Below are 14,598 nucleotides of genomic sequence, written 5' to 3'. Positions count from 1 at the left end.
AGAAGTAATGAGATCTCATCTTAACTGATGACCTTGATTTCCTTTATGACATAGAATATGAAAGTCATCGCTCAGATTTGGAAGGGCCGAGGTTAAGGAGAGTTGATAAGGAGAGTGATAAATATTTGGAAGAGCCACGTGGCCATAAGATAAAGCTGAACAAAAGCTAGTCTTGGTGGCTCATCCCTGTAATCCCAGCACTTTTCCAGGCCAAGGTGGGAGGATCACTTAAGCCAAGGAGTTCTAGACCAGCCTGGGCAACACAGTGGGACCCTGTCTCTACAAAACAAAAAAAAAAAAAAAAAATTAGACAGGCCTGGTGTCACACACCTATAGTTCCAGCAACTCAGAAGACTGAGGCAGGAGGATAACTTAAGCCCAGGAGGTCAAGGCCACAGTGAGCCATGATTACACCACTGCCCTCCAGCCTGAGTGACAGAGTGAGAGCCTGTCTCAAAAAAAAAAAGAAAGGCTGAACAAGAGCAGGTTAAAGGGATGAGAGCAGACCCTGATGGCATACTGGCAGGATATTGTTTGTATTGTTGCCATGCTGCATAGCAATGTTATTTTTCCACAGAAAAGATGAAATGTAACATTGATTCAGGCTTGGAGTTTGCTGGGCTGGCAAAGGCAGGTGTTACATAAATTCATTCAGTTACTATTCATTCAGGACTGCTATGTGCCTGGCATTGTTCTAAGCTTTAGAACTCCAAAAATGAAAACACTCAGCCCTTCCCTTCAGGGAGTTCACTGTCTCTGGTGGAAAGGCAGACACTGTGGAAGGGTAGTACAGTGATAAATGTATGTGAGGATTCCTAACAGTAATGACAGGGGGAGATTTGCTCAGATTGAGAGATTTGATCCTGGGATCCAGAGTGGGAAACAAAGAGGCTCCTAAAGGGAGCCCATGGAATTGGGAGAAAATGAAGCAGTCAGAGAGTTAGATATCCCTCTGAAGGATGACGAAGTGAGGGCATTACATGGCTATCCAAAATGGTAGAGGATTGTGATCCGACAGTGGATAAGGGCATTCACCATTGCTGAGCTATAACAATCATAGGTGAGTGCTGCGCAACACTATGAGACACACAGAAGTGTGACTGAAGTGGAATAAAGATTGAAAGTGGTAACTGAGGAGATCCATGACTCGGCAGTTTCCCTCTATCACATGCCTCATAGATTATCTGTCCTTTCCTTGACATCTCACAAAGCCATCGATTCCATTTTAGCAGTCCAGTTTGTTTACTTCCCTATACCTAGGAGAAATCATCTTCCCTTTAACTTCTGTCTATTGATACCATTTCTTCTGTTTTTAGCTATATGGAAAATATAATTGAAGGGATTATATTTATATAATTGAAGGGATTATATATAAATGAGTTCTTCTCATTTATTCACCAAGTGTTTGCACACCAGTTATATGCCAGATATTGCTATTAATAGTTCCTGGAACTGTAGAAGTGCATGAGGTTAAATCGTTCTACTGTAAGGACACGTGCACACGAATGTTCACTGCAGCACTGTTTACAGTAGCAAAGACCTGGAACCAACCCAAATGCCCATCGATGATAGACTGGACAGGGAAAATGTGGCACATGTACACCATCGAATACTATGCAGCCATAAAAAACGATGAGTTTGTGTCCTTTGTAGGGACATGGGTGAAGCTGGAAACCATCATTCTCAGCAAACTGACACAAGAGCAGAAAATCAAACACCGCATGTTCTCACTCATAGGAGGTTGTTAAACAATGAGAACACATGGACACAGGGAGGGGAGCACTACACACTGGGGTGTGTTGGGGGGAAATAGGGGAGGGACAGCGGGGGAGTGGGGAGTTGGTGAGAGATAGCATGGGGAGAAATGCCAGATATAGGTGATGGGGAAGAAGGCAGCAAATCACACTGCCACATGTGTACCTATGCAACAATCTTGCATGTTCTTCACATGTACCCCAAAACCTAAAATGCAATTAAAAAAAAAGAAGGGCATGAGGTGATTGTTTCTAATTTATGGTATTGTCTAGGCTGGAGGAAGCCACAAAGTTAGGAAGTCAAGTGAGAGGTACAGAGGGGAAGAGGGTATTATGGGACCTGAAAACAAGAAAGTCTAAAGCGTGTATGTATATATGATAGGGGAGGAGAGTGGACAGAAAAGGGCCCCCAGAAAGCACACCACCTGAGCTGCATTTGGAGTGCACATGTATAGGAGGACTATGCCTGGATGGAGAGTGCTCTAAATGCAGCAACTCCGGTTTGAGTTGTGTTGCATTGAAGGAGCTGAAGTCAACATGAAGGGCATGAGGCTGAAAAGTGGGCAGAGGTCTTGTTAACTATTTTAGGAGCTTGAGCCTTATTTTACGATGATTTGTTTGGAAGCAATTTAAGGAGAACAGAAAACACAGGTTTTTAAGAGAAGAATGAACTGGAGCGTAGGAGGAAAATATTGTTTATAAAGACTAGTAAGAAGGCTTTTGAGGTAGTCCAGCTGAGAAATGATGGTAGCTTGTACTGTGTGAGGATAGAGGGAGCAGATGGATATATTTGAAAGCTGTTTAGCAGGTAGACTCTGTAGGACTTGGTGATTTATAGGATTGGTGTTGGGGAGGGTAGGAGTGGAAGAAATCAAGAATGGAATCTGGGTTTCCCATTTGGTCACATGATAGCCAAAGAAACAAGGTCAGGGGAAAGATATGTCTGCTTTAGACATATTTAATTCAAGATGATTACTAGCTTTCAAGCCAGTTCCCTGTTTTCTAAATTTAAAAATAAATTATTAATATATTTATTGACATCAATTGACAGTTGCCTTTTTTGTGCCACTTCTGCATTCTGTGTAGACCTTGTAATGCTTCTAACCCTCTTGGGTTATAAATTCCTTGAAAACAGTGGTCACTTCTTGTATCCTTGGAGAATAGTGCCAGGCATATAGTGTTAAGCAAATGTTTGAATGAATGCCATTTTATTTTGCTCCCCTATTTATATGTCAGTCTCCTTGAAGACTAATTCTTTAAGGATAAGGACCTCATAGTGATCTTTGCATTTCTAGTGCCTTCTACAGTCCCTGACTCGGAGTAAGAGTTCAGTAAACATTGTTTCTATTATTATTTCATTGTCTTCATCATCATCATCATTTACCATTTAAGTACCCTCGTATTTTTGTTAATTTTTAGTCCTGGGTGTTTAATAGTGATAATCTAAGGTTTTGGGTTTTTTTAGAATGTGGATGTGGGATTTCGGTTTTAGACATTTAGGTTTAACTTTCATAAGCCAAGACTTTTAATGTAAATGTAGGCTGACTTAGACATTATTTACTGTGCTTAATTTCAGATATATCTACATAATGGGAATACAAGAAAGAAATGAGAAATTGTTTTATAGAATACTGCAAGATGACATTGAGAGTTTAATGCCAATTGTATATACACCAACAGTTGGTCTTGCCTGCTCCCAGTATGGACACATCTTTAGAAGACCTAAGTAAGGCTTATTTTAAAAAAATGCTTGTAAATGATGATTGAATGAGGAAAATATCATTCCATAACACCTATTACATTTGTTTTATGTGTCTTAGCCGAATCACATTTCCCACTTCACAAAAATTTAATTTCGATTAAAAGAGATTAATGAAACCCCAACATATTGATAACTTTTTTTCTTTAGCTGATAACTTTTATCTTTGTAAAAATAATATCATTTATTTTTAACCTTCTTTAAATTATTGTGGTTGTTAGAAGAATTATATACTTTTAACTCCCCACTACCACCACCAAAAAATGTTTTAATTCTGGTGGGAGATTCCCCAGAATTATCATTAAAATTTTTGTCAATAAAGCCAAATTAAGAGATTGGTTCTTTCTCATTTTTTAATCAGTTTTAATTTCTGTTTGTTTGTTTTTTGTTTTTGAGACAGAGTCTCACTCTGTCATGGAGGCTGGAGTGGAGTACAGAGGTGTGATGTCAGCTCACTGTAACCTCTACCTCCCAGGTTCAAGTAATTGTCATGCCTTAGCCTCCCTAGTAGCTGGAATTAAGGTGCATGCCACCACGCCTTCTAATTTTTGTATTTTTAGTAGAGATGGGATTTTGTCGTGTTGGCTGGGCTGCTCTTGGACTTTTGACCTCAAGCGATCGGCCTGCCTCAGCCCCTGAAGTTGCCAGGATTTACAGGCCACTTCGTTCGGCCTGTTCTACTTTTTTTTAATGAACTTTCATGAATTTTTATTTCAAATAGTTGTAGCACCTACAAACATTATAAATGGGAAGAGTACTGGAATGGCAAGGACTGACTCAAGTCCTCGAATGAGTCACATGATCCCTGTAAATGTGCTTCCTTGTGTAAAATGGGAAAAGCAGGACCTATCAAAGAGCTATTGGAGAAACCAATGTGACAGTTCTTCGGAAAATTATAAATATTATATATATAGATGCCGTTTTTACTTAATCTGAGTTTTCTTGTCTTGTTCCTCTAATCTATTATTACTTTTCTCAATCCTTATAATATTTTCCCCATGCCCAATTAACATATTGTTCCACATGTAGAAATTCAAACAATGTATGACGGCATTTATATTCAATCTCCTGTCATCTAGTCTAGTGGATTTCAAACTTTAATGTGTGTAAGAAATACCTGTGGGACTTACTCAAAATGATAATTTCTGCCAATTTACCTCTCCTCCCCATCCCCAAGATTTCTTATGAAAAAGAAAAAAGGTCTAAAGGTCTGGATTTTAGTGAGCACCCTCAGTGAATGTGTTGTCTGTATTCCCTGGAAAACCGAGAAACACTGTTCTAACCTGTATGCTGCCAACAATTACTGTATCTAAAATGTTTCTATGACATAAACATTTTGTTCAGCTATTTAATACTTTCTCATTAGGTTGATTGAAAGATAGAGAGAAACTTAGAAATACTGATGCCTGAGCCCCACCCCTAGAGATTCAGATTCCGTTAGTTTAGGCTTAGGAGTTTCACAAAAGAGCCTGGTGTGATTCTGATGTATACCCAGAGTTGGGAACCAACAGAAAACATGAAGAGCATGGCTTTTTGTGTGAGGGCAAATACTGTATATTATTTATGCAATGTATTGTACTATGGGCTTTTTTGTTCATTTTGTTTTTGTAGATAGTTATTAAATCTTCGTTGGTTGTTTGATATAAACTTTAAGCCAATTAAATCAGAATCTTTGGAGGTGGGACCCTGGCATTCTAGTTTATCGGATGATTCCATTATATAGCCATGTTTGAGAAATGGCTGAACTAAACTGATTTGAACTATAATAGTAGTGTCCAATTTTAGGTATCAATGAGAAAGTTAAACGTAAGATCAGTTTGACAGCAATGAGGATCCATTGGCCCTCATGTCTGCCTGACCTGTGTTCTTCTAGAACCTGTGTTTCTTTTTTCTTTTTTTTCCTTCCTTCCTTTCCTTTCTCTTTTGAAACCTGGATTATCTGAATTAGGCAATGACATACTGTGTTTAAAATGACTTTTTGTTAGTCATTCCACAATTTATGCATATTTCAAAACAGGTTGTACGTGATAAATACAATTGACCCTTGAACAACACAGGTGCGAAGGTCCATTTATATTGGGATTTTCTTGTGCTTCTGCCACCCCTGAGGCAGCAAGACCAACCCCTCCTCCTGCTCCCCTTCATGATTTTCTTAATAACATTTTGTTTTCTCTATATTACTTTATTGTAAGAATACAATATATAATTCGTATGTCATACAACATACAAAGTAGTGTTAGTTAGCCGGATGCGGTGGATCACGCTTGTAATACTAGCACTTTGGGAGGCTGTGGTGGGTGCATCACCTGAGGTCAGGAGTTTAAGACCAGCTTGGCCAACATGGAGAAACCCTGTCTCTACTGAAAATACAAAAACTAGCTGGACGTGGTGGCAGGCACCTAAAATCCTGGCTACTTGGGAGAGTGGGGCAGGAGAATCCCTTGAACCCCGGTGGGGTGGAGGTTGCAGTGAGCCAAGACTGTGCCACTTCACTTCAGCCTTGGTGAAAGAACGAAACCCCATCTGAAAAAAAAAAAAAGTGTTGGTCAACCTGTATGTTACTGGTAAGGCTTCTAGTCAGTAGTAGGCCATTAGTAGTTAAGTTTTTGGAATATCATTTGTAAATTTTTGACTTTTGATTTTCTAACACCCACATTGTTCAAGGGCCAACTGTATATCCAATTTTTGTCAATGAAAAAAATGTTAAATAAGTAAAAGTAACTTTTCATGATACTTCAGGTGTTTCGTCTTTTGTGTGAATTTACTGTAATTTTCTTCTCTCCCTTCCTGCTCCTTCAAATTTCAAATTTTCAGTTTCAGTAAGTTTTAATCATAGTTTAGTTGGCCTTGTTATGCTGTCCTGCATTGGTGGCTTGCTTTAGATTGTTTTTTTTTCCTGGTTGTGTATTGAGTTTATTTGAACATGAGGTGTGTATACATTTCTTTTTGGGTAAAGTGATTGTATCATTTAACAATAATCTTTGTTGCGGTTGCTATGACCAGTGTAATTACAGTTTGAAGTACTTGAAAATGTTTGAAAATAAACTAGTGTGCTCTAGCTAAATCTGCTTGGAAATTATACCATGTCTTGATATTTTATTAAAATATCAAAATATTTCAATTATGAAAAAAACTTAGAAATAAAGCTGTTGTGAAATGCAAAGGTGTTTTTGTTCTGTTGCAGGGGATTATTTATTTCGATCTCAGACAGAGGTCATGTTAGATCAATTGTGGATAACTGGCCAGAAAATCATGTTAAGGTACTAATAGCACAACCCTTCTTTTCACAATGTTTTCTCTTTTCTTGTAAATTACCTCTAAATCTCCAAGAACAGTTTTTAATTGTTGCCCTAATTTATTTTGCACTTAAATACATGCAGATTTAGTGCTCTGTAGCTGCGGAGATGATAATAGTGGTACTTATAAAATGGGCTACTGGTATAGAGTTTGACTCTGAGAAAGGAATTAGAGCTAGAATACAAGCTGAGCCCTCTCGGTATCAGAACCACTGGTGTCTCCGGCCTTCTCAGTCTCCTCTTCTTTTCACTAATATTATTCTAAGAAAAGAAAATACATTAAAATGCCATAAAAACTTTTGTTTATGGATGATGTTAGAGAGAAGTTTGGTTATGCCTTTTTTTCTTTTAAATCTAAGATTTAGAACCTTACCAATTATAAAAATGTTAAATATGGCAAATATAAGCCCTGGCTTATTTGGTTATCTTTCATAAAATGTAATAACTTATTTAAAGATCTTTGGGTAAGCTTCTGTAAATTTTATTATAGGCAATAATCTTACCTGCCTTTATACTCTTTACCAAAATGTTGCTGAATGATCATTGGTTTGAATAATCTAGCAAAAATTTGGGCAAATAATTAAACTCACAGTATCATCTTAAGACTTTATAAGTAGGTTTTTTTTGTTCTAGATCTTTTTTTCACAGTTGCTAAGGTTTTTCTTGTTTGGCATCGGTTATTGTGTTGGAGTATCATGCTATTTATTTCTAAGCTCTTAATTTTCTCTTACGGTAATCTGTCAATCAGAATCTTGTTCATCTCTGCCATATTTAATCTTTCTCATGATATTTAAGTTGGTCCTCTAGTCAGAAGAATTCTGTTTCTAAACTGAAGTCAGAGGACATCCAATCTAGTTAATGTCCCATAATAGTCAGAAATCCTAGAATTTTAAGTATGTTTGGTTAGTTTACATTGGAAATTAGCCAAGAACCAATTTTATTTTTAAAAGCAAGAGTGAAAACATATGAAGTGATTCAATCTTTTACGGAATACTTTTCTTTATTGCCCCATTTTTGACAACTTTTAATTTGTATTTTTTTTGTGATTAAGGCTGTTGTAGTGACTGATGGAGAGAGAATTCTGGGTCTTGGAGATCTGGGTGTCTATGGAATGGGAATTCCAGTAGGAAAACTTTGCTTGTATACAGCTTGTGCAGGAATACGGCCTGATAGATGCCTGCCAGTGTGTATTGATGTGGGAACGGATAACATCGTGAGTAATATCATTTTCCCCCTTTATCTTCCTCCTGTATTTTTAAAAGTTTGTATTCTATTCCTCTTTTGAAGATGATAATTTAAGAAGGGAAAATTTTATCATTAGATGTTAGTCTTTTTCTTAAATTCCACTTTTAATATTTATATAAATAATAGTAAATTAAGTCTATTAAAAGTTTCTTGGGCCGGGCATGGTGGCTCATACCTGTAATCCCAGCATTTTGGGAGGCTGAGGCAGGTGGATCACCTGAGATCAGGAGTTCGAGATCAGCCTGGCCAACGTGGTGAAACCCCATCTTTACCAAAAATACAAAAAAGTTAGCCGGGTGTAGTGGTGCGTACCTGTAATCCCAGCTACTTGGGAGGCTGAGGCAAGAGAATTGCTTGAACCCAGAAGATGGAGGTTACAGTCAGCCGAGATTGCACCGTTGCACTCCAGCCTGGGTGACAAGAGCAAGACCCTGTCTCAAAAGAAAAAAAATAGGCAATAAATTTAAAAAATTGTATTAGTAATTTTTTGTTTTGCAGTTTTTATTTAAAATGATTATGTAATAAAAATTATTTTATTTTTACATTTGGTTTATTTTATAGGCACTCTTAAAAGACCCATTTTACATGGGCTTGTACCAGAAAAGAGATCGCACACAACAGTATGATGACCTGATTGATGAGTTTATGAAAGCTATTACTGACAGGTATTTTTAAAAGGTTTGAATATATGAAAGCACCTTTAATGGAGGGGAGGGCGGCAGGGTAAGAACCAAAAGTTTTGTTTTGTTTTCCTTTATCTCTTGTGAAGATAAGCAGGAAGCCATTCATTTTTGAGAACTTTGTCCAGCCTGGCTGTTTCTGCCTGATTAGATGTGCTGATATGAGATGGTTCCCATGGTCTGCCTTGCTTTCTTGAGTTACCTGATATTTTGAGGGAAGTCTGCCCTCACTGCTTCTATCAAAGTCTTACTGCGGGGTACCTTTTTCAGACTTGACCTTGAGACCCACACCCACATTCCACTGAAGCTCTTGTGCAGCTTTTGTATTTTAAGTTCTCTGACCATTTGGTCCTCCCACCTCTCTACCTCTTTGCAACATGGACTCAGGTTTTCCCACTCCTACGTCCTTGAAACTCTCTTCTCTTGACTGCTAAATAGCTTCCTCCTAACTTGGTCTTTCTCCCATCTTTCTCTCTCTCTCTCTTTTTTTGTCATCTTTACTGGTTCTTGCTGTGTCTTATCAAATGTGGATGACTACATAGTCCTCTTCTCTTTGACCCATGAACTGTGACCTTTATGTATGTTACCCCTAAACCCATAAAAACCCATCTCTAGTCCCATTGCTGTTCTGAGGCCTGCATTTCTAATAACCAGAATCTTCCATCTGGATATTCTGTTGTGAGTGCATATTCATATCCCACACTGAACTCCTTTCCTTTCCAAACAACCTATCTTCTGTATTCGAAGCTTCTATTATTGGCAGTAACATTCACCCTATTGCCAAAACTTTGATCTTGGTGTTATCTTTGACCCTTCTGCCTTCTCCATCAGTCTCCCATGCGGTCAGATATTTCTTAAATTCAGTGGGTACTACCACTTAAATGTCTCTTGTTTTCCAGAGGTACGGAGAAAGCCACGATCTTGCTCTCTCCTTGTCTCTCCTAGAGTTTTCTAATTCTTCCTCCAGTCCTCTCCTCTCCAGTTTATCTCCACCTTAACACCAGATTAATCATTGTGATTATGTCATTCTTTGCCTTGAAATCTCTCATTGGTTTCCTATTGCCATAGGATAAAATCAAACCCTTTACTTTGATGATCTAATCTTGGCCTACCTTTAAAATTGCTGGCATGTAGAAGATATTTGAAAATTAATTCCTAAGGCCGGGCGCGGTGGCTCAAGCCTGTAATCCCAGCACTTTGGGAGACCGAGGCGGGTGGATCACGAGGTCAAGAGATCGAGACCATCCTGGTCAACATGGTGAAACCCCATCTCTACTAAAAATACAAAAAAAAATTAGCTGGGCATGGTGGCGCGTGCCTGTAATCCCAGCTACTCAGGAGGTTGAGGCAGGAGAATTGCCTGAGCCCAGGAAGCGGAGGTTGCGGTGAGCCGAGATCGCGCCATTGCACTCCAGCCTGGGTAACAAGAGCGAAACTCCGTCTCAAAAAAAAAAAAAAAGAAAAAAAAAAAAAGAAAATTAATTCCTTTTCAGGGTCAAAGTCAACAAATCTAAAGTGGAACATCTTCTCAGAAATTGCCATCTCTTCTTCTTCCTCTCACTTTCCTACTTTGGACAGCCAAATAGTGCCTTCTTAGTTATTCCAAGTACCTTGACATTGTAACAGCTTCTTCCTCATTTTCCAGTTGATCCTCTTCAATTTCTATTCATTCTTTCTTATAGCTCATAGTTACTCCTTTTGCTTCCTGAATCTTCTGCTTCAGATCTCTTGTCTTCATGTTACAGTAGCCGCCTAGTTGCTTCTGCCATTTGCGTCTCTCCCCACACCAATATGTGCTACGTATCACTGGCAGGTTTATCCTTCCTAAAAGGCGTCATGTGTGAATTTTTTCCTTTCTCTGCAGCCTTCAGTGGTTCTACGTGGGATGCAGAAGAAAGTCCCTGTTCTCTAATTTAGCATTTGAGATTCTCCCTTATTTGGTCCTAATTTGCGTTAACCAACTCCTCCCTTATCTCTTAATGTAAACCATGAAATATATAGCCAGATTATTGAAAATTCAGGGTCACCCAAATACAGCCTGCTTTTCTTCCTACCACTTTACTTTTTGTTCTTTTAGGGCCCACCCCCTTTTCAAGCCTTCCCTTACTATAACTCACCTAGATCATTGACATCTTTTTCTGAATGTCAGTGAACTCAAATAGGAATTACTTTTCAATTATTTATGTAATATATACTTTCTTGTGTTGCTGTTTAACTGAAAATGTAATGAGAATTTCATATCAAATATATATTTTTTGAGGTTCGGAGTCAAAGAAAGTGTCCTCCTAGACACTTGGAAATAGTTTACACAGATTCATATCCCATGGGTCCATTATTGTGACATGTTCTTTTTAAAAACCTCGTACGTTTTTAATTGAATAATTTCTACATTTTGAATCTAGTTTTTCACTGGCTCCCAAAATTTTCAGATGGCTTTAATTGAACTAACGTACATTATTTTTGAATGCTACCATAGGGAATATTAGATGGAAAGTTGTTTAATAGTGTTATTTTCAACACAACTATTATGGGTTTTGCTGTTTTTAGATACGGCCGGAACACACTCATTCAGTTTGAAGACTTTGGAAATCATAATGCATTCAGGTTCTTGAGAAAATACCGAGAAAAATATTGTACTTTCAATGATGATATTCAAGGTAAAGCAAAAAAAAAAAAAAAAAACTTTAGGGTTTTGATTCTTACTTTTTAAACATTTTTAATGTGCCCATTTTTTATTTGTAAAAATCTTTGTTTTTCTTACAGGGACAGCTGCAGTAGCTCTTGCAGGCCTTCTTGCAGCACAAAAAGTTATTAGTAAACCAATCTCCGAACATAAAATCTTATTCCTTGGAGCAGGAGAGGTAAGTTTTGTAGACTTTTTAAAACTTAAAGTCCACCCTCTTTTCTAAATTTGGAAAATGGGCAGAATGTTGATGTTTATATAAAAGATCGTAATGAGCTTGTAATTTTGTTGAGGTAGAGGACATGAAATCAAGACTTTTACTATAAAATAGGTAATTTAAAATACGTTTAGAGAGAGTATCTTGAAGAATTTTTGTTTGATTTGTAAGGGAAAATAAACCAAATATTTCTTACAGCATATAATCTTCATATATAAAGTAACTTAAGCATTTCATCATACTGTAGTATATATTAAAATTTATGTTTTGTTGGACAGGCTGCTCTTGGAATTGCAAATCTTATAGTTATGTCTATGGTAGAAAATGGCCTGTCAGAAGAAGAGGCACAAAAGAAAATCTGGATGTTTGACAAGTATGGTTTATTAGTTAAGGTAAAGTATTTAAAATTTGGAGAAGCAAAAGAGTGCGTTATATTTTTAGTTGAATTTTTAAAATGTTATTCCTTAAAATCTTGTTTCTCATTGGAGTATTCAAATTATACCAATTGGGACCTTCCACTCTCTTTTCAGCAGAACTTCCTGATTAAATTACAGTATTAGCAGTACTTTTGATACATAAGCAATAATTCTTTTTTAAAATTTTATTAATTAATTTATTTGTTTATTTTTTGTGTTGAAGCCTCTCTCTCTCTGTCACCTAGGCTGGAGTGCAGTGGTGCAATCTCACCTCATTGCAACCTCTGCCTTCTAGGTTCAAGCAGTTCTGCCTGAGCCTCCTGAAGCTCAGGCACCTGCTACCACATCTGGCTGATTTTTGTATTTTTAGTAGAGACGGTTTTTCCATGATGGCCAGGCTGGTCTTGAACTCCTGACTTAAGGTTATCCGCCCGCCTCAGCCTCCCAGAGTGCTGGGATTATAGGCGTGAGCCACCACAACTAGCCTTTTTAAAAATTTTAGATCTAAGGGGTACATGTGCAGGTTTGTTACATAGGTATATTGTGTGATGCTGAGGTTTGGACTTCTGATGATCCTTTCGCTCAAGTAGTGAACATAGTACCCAATAAGTAGTTTTACATCTCTATACTCCTCCTTTCCTCCCCTCTTTAGGAGTCTCCAGTATCTCTTGTTCCCATCTTTATGTTCATGTATACCCAACATTTGGCTCTCACTTAGAAGTGAGAACATTTAGTATTTGGTTTTCTGTTTCTGCATTAATTCACCTAGGATAATGCCTCCAGCTGCATCCATGTTGCTACAAAGAACATTATTTCAGTCTCTTTTATGACTGTGTAGTGTTCCATGGTGTCTATGTACTACATTTTCTTTTTCTTTTTTAAAGATGGAGTCTCCCTCTTGTCACCCAGGCTGGGCTGCAGTGGCACGATCTCGGCTCACTGCAACCTCCGCCTCCCAGGTTCAGGCTATTCACCTGCCTCAGCTTCCTGAGTAGCTGGGATTACAGGCGTCTGCCACCACGCCTGGCTAATTTTTGTACTTTTAGTGGAGATGGGGTTTTGCCAGTACTACATTTTTTTTTATCCAATCCAACTTGATGGGCACTTGAGTTGACTCCATGTCTTTACGATTGTGAATAATGCTGTGATAAACATATGAGTGCAGGTGTCTTTTTGGTAGAATGATGTATTTTCCTTTGGGTATGTACCCAGTAATGGGATTGCTGGGTTAAATGATAGTTCTATTTTTAGGTCTTTGAGAAATCTCCAAACTGATTTCCACAGGATCTCAACTGATTTGCATTGCCTGCAACAGTGTATAAGCATTCTCTTTTCTTTTTTTTTTTTTTTTTTTTTTTTTTTTTTTTTTTTTTTTTTTTTTTTTTTTTTTTTTTTTTGAGATGGAGTCTCGTTCTGTCACCAGGCTGGAGTGCAGTGGCACCATCTCAGCTCACTGCAACCCCTAACTCCCTGGTTCAAATGATTTTCCTGCCTCGGCCTCCCGAGTAGCTGGGATTACAGGCACATGCCACCACGCCCAGCTAATTTTTGTATTTTTATTAGAGATGGGGTCTTACCACATTTACCAGGATGATCTTGATTGCCTGACCTTGTGATCTGCCTGCCTTGGCCTCCCAAAATGCTGGAATTGCAGGTGTGATTACATTACACACCTGGCTGACTTTTTAATAATAGCCATTGAACAGAAGTTATTCTTTTTTTTTGGAGACAGAGTCTCACTCTGTTGCCCAGGCTAGAGTGCAGTGGTATGATCTCAGCTTACTGTAACCTCCACCTCCTGGGTTGAAGCAATTTTCCTGTCTCAGCCTCCCAAGTATCTGGGCATGTCATCACGCCCAGCTAATTTTTGTATTTTTAGTAGAGCTGGGATTTCACCATAGGGGTCAGGCTAGTCTCGAACTCCTGACCTCAGGTGATCCAGGAGGCTGCCTTGGTCTCCCAAAGTGTTGGGATTACAGGCGTGAGTCACCATGACTGGCCATGAGCAGAAGTTCTTGAATGTTTGGAGATTGTAATCCTCTGAAGCAATCTAATCAAAAGCTATGGACTCTTTCCCCAGGAAAAAAGCAAGTGCTCCTGAAACCAATTTATGGATAATAAAGAGCTTATCCCCCAGATTAACCTAGTACCTGTGGGCCTGACTACCTTTGTTAGCACCGATTACCCATTTTCACTAGTTTAAGAATGTCATATATCTTCTACTGTGTAACACATTGAAATATAAGTAAACTGTTTCATAGTTAAACCAATCTAGTACACAATGCTGTTGTATTTTTGTATGTACACATTAAAATATAATGGTATAGCTGTTGCTTGGCATTTATGTCTGTGGAGCAAGCTATCTAAATGTACTTTGCTCTACATCTAAAATCTTTTCTTCTTAATTAGAACCAGTATTCTATTAGTACAAAAAATAAAATGAAAAAGTATGTGAATGAAAAATCTTGAGTGCTTAAACTACACGTAATTTAAAATATAATAGTAGTTATATACCAGACATTGTTATAAGACTTTACATGTATTGTCT

The 14,598-nt window shown here is 38.0% G+C and overlaps 1 protein-coding gene across 1 annotated transcript in view; it reads left to right on the top strand.

The window, feature by feature from the left end:
• The window catches only part of ME2 (malic enzyme 2), a 64,828-nt gene that overhangs the window by 23,592 nt on the left and 26,638 nt on the right, over positions 1-14,598 (top strand). Inside the window, exons 3-10 of the mRNA XM_037738991.1 lie at positions 2,028-2,058; positions 3,305-3,480; positions 6,698-6,773; positions 7,861-8,022; positions 8,616-8,719; positions 11,282-11,391; positions 11,498-11,595; positions 11,913-12,026. Of these exons, the coding sequence (XP_037594919.1) occupies positions 2,028-2,058; positions 3,305-3,480; positions 6,698-6,773; positions 7,861-8,022; positions 8,616-8,719; positions 11,282-11,391; positions 11,498-11,595; positions 11,913-12,026 (871 nt within the window). The remainder of the gene's footprint in view (positions 1-2,027; positions 2,059-3,304; positions 3,481-6,697; positions 6,774-7,860; positions 8,023-8,615; positions 8,720-11,281; positions 11,392-11,497; positions 11,596-11,912; positions 12,027-14,598) is intronic.

This window comes from Cebus imitator, unplaced genomic scaffold (genome assembly GCF_001604975.1).
Source record: "Cebus imitator isolate Cc_AM_T3 unplaced genomic scaffold, Cebus_imitator-1.0 Scaffold60, whole genome shotgun sequence".
NCBI lineage: Eukaryota > Metazoa > Chordata > Mammalia > Primates > Cebidae > Cebus > Cebus imitator.
The sequence above is the reverse complement of the archived record's forward strand: the minus strand, read 5'-3'. Positions and strand labels throughout refer to the sequence as shown.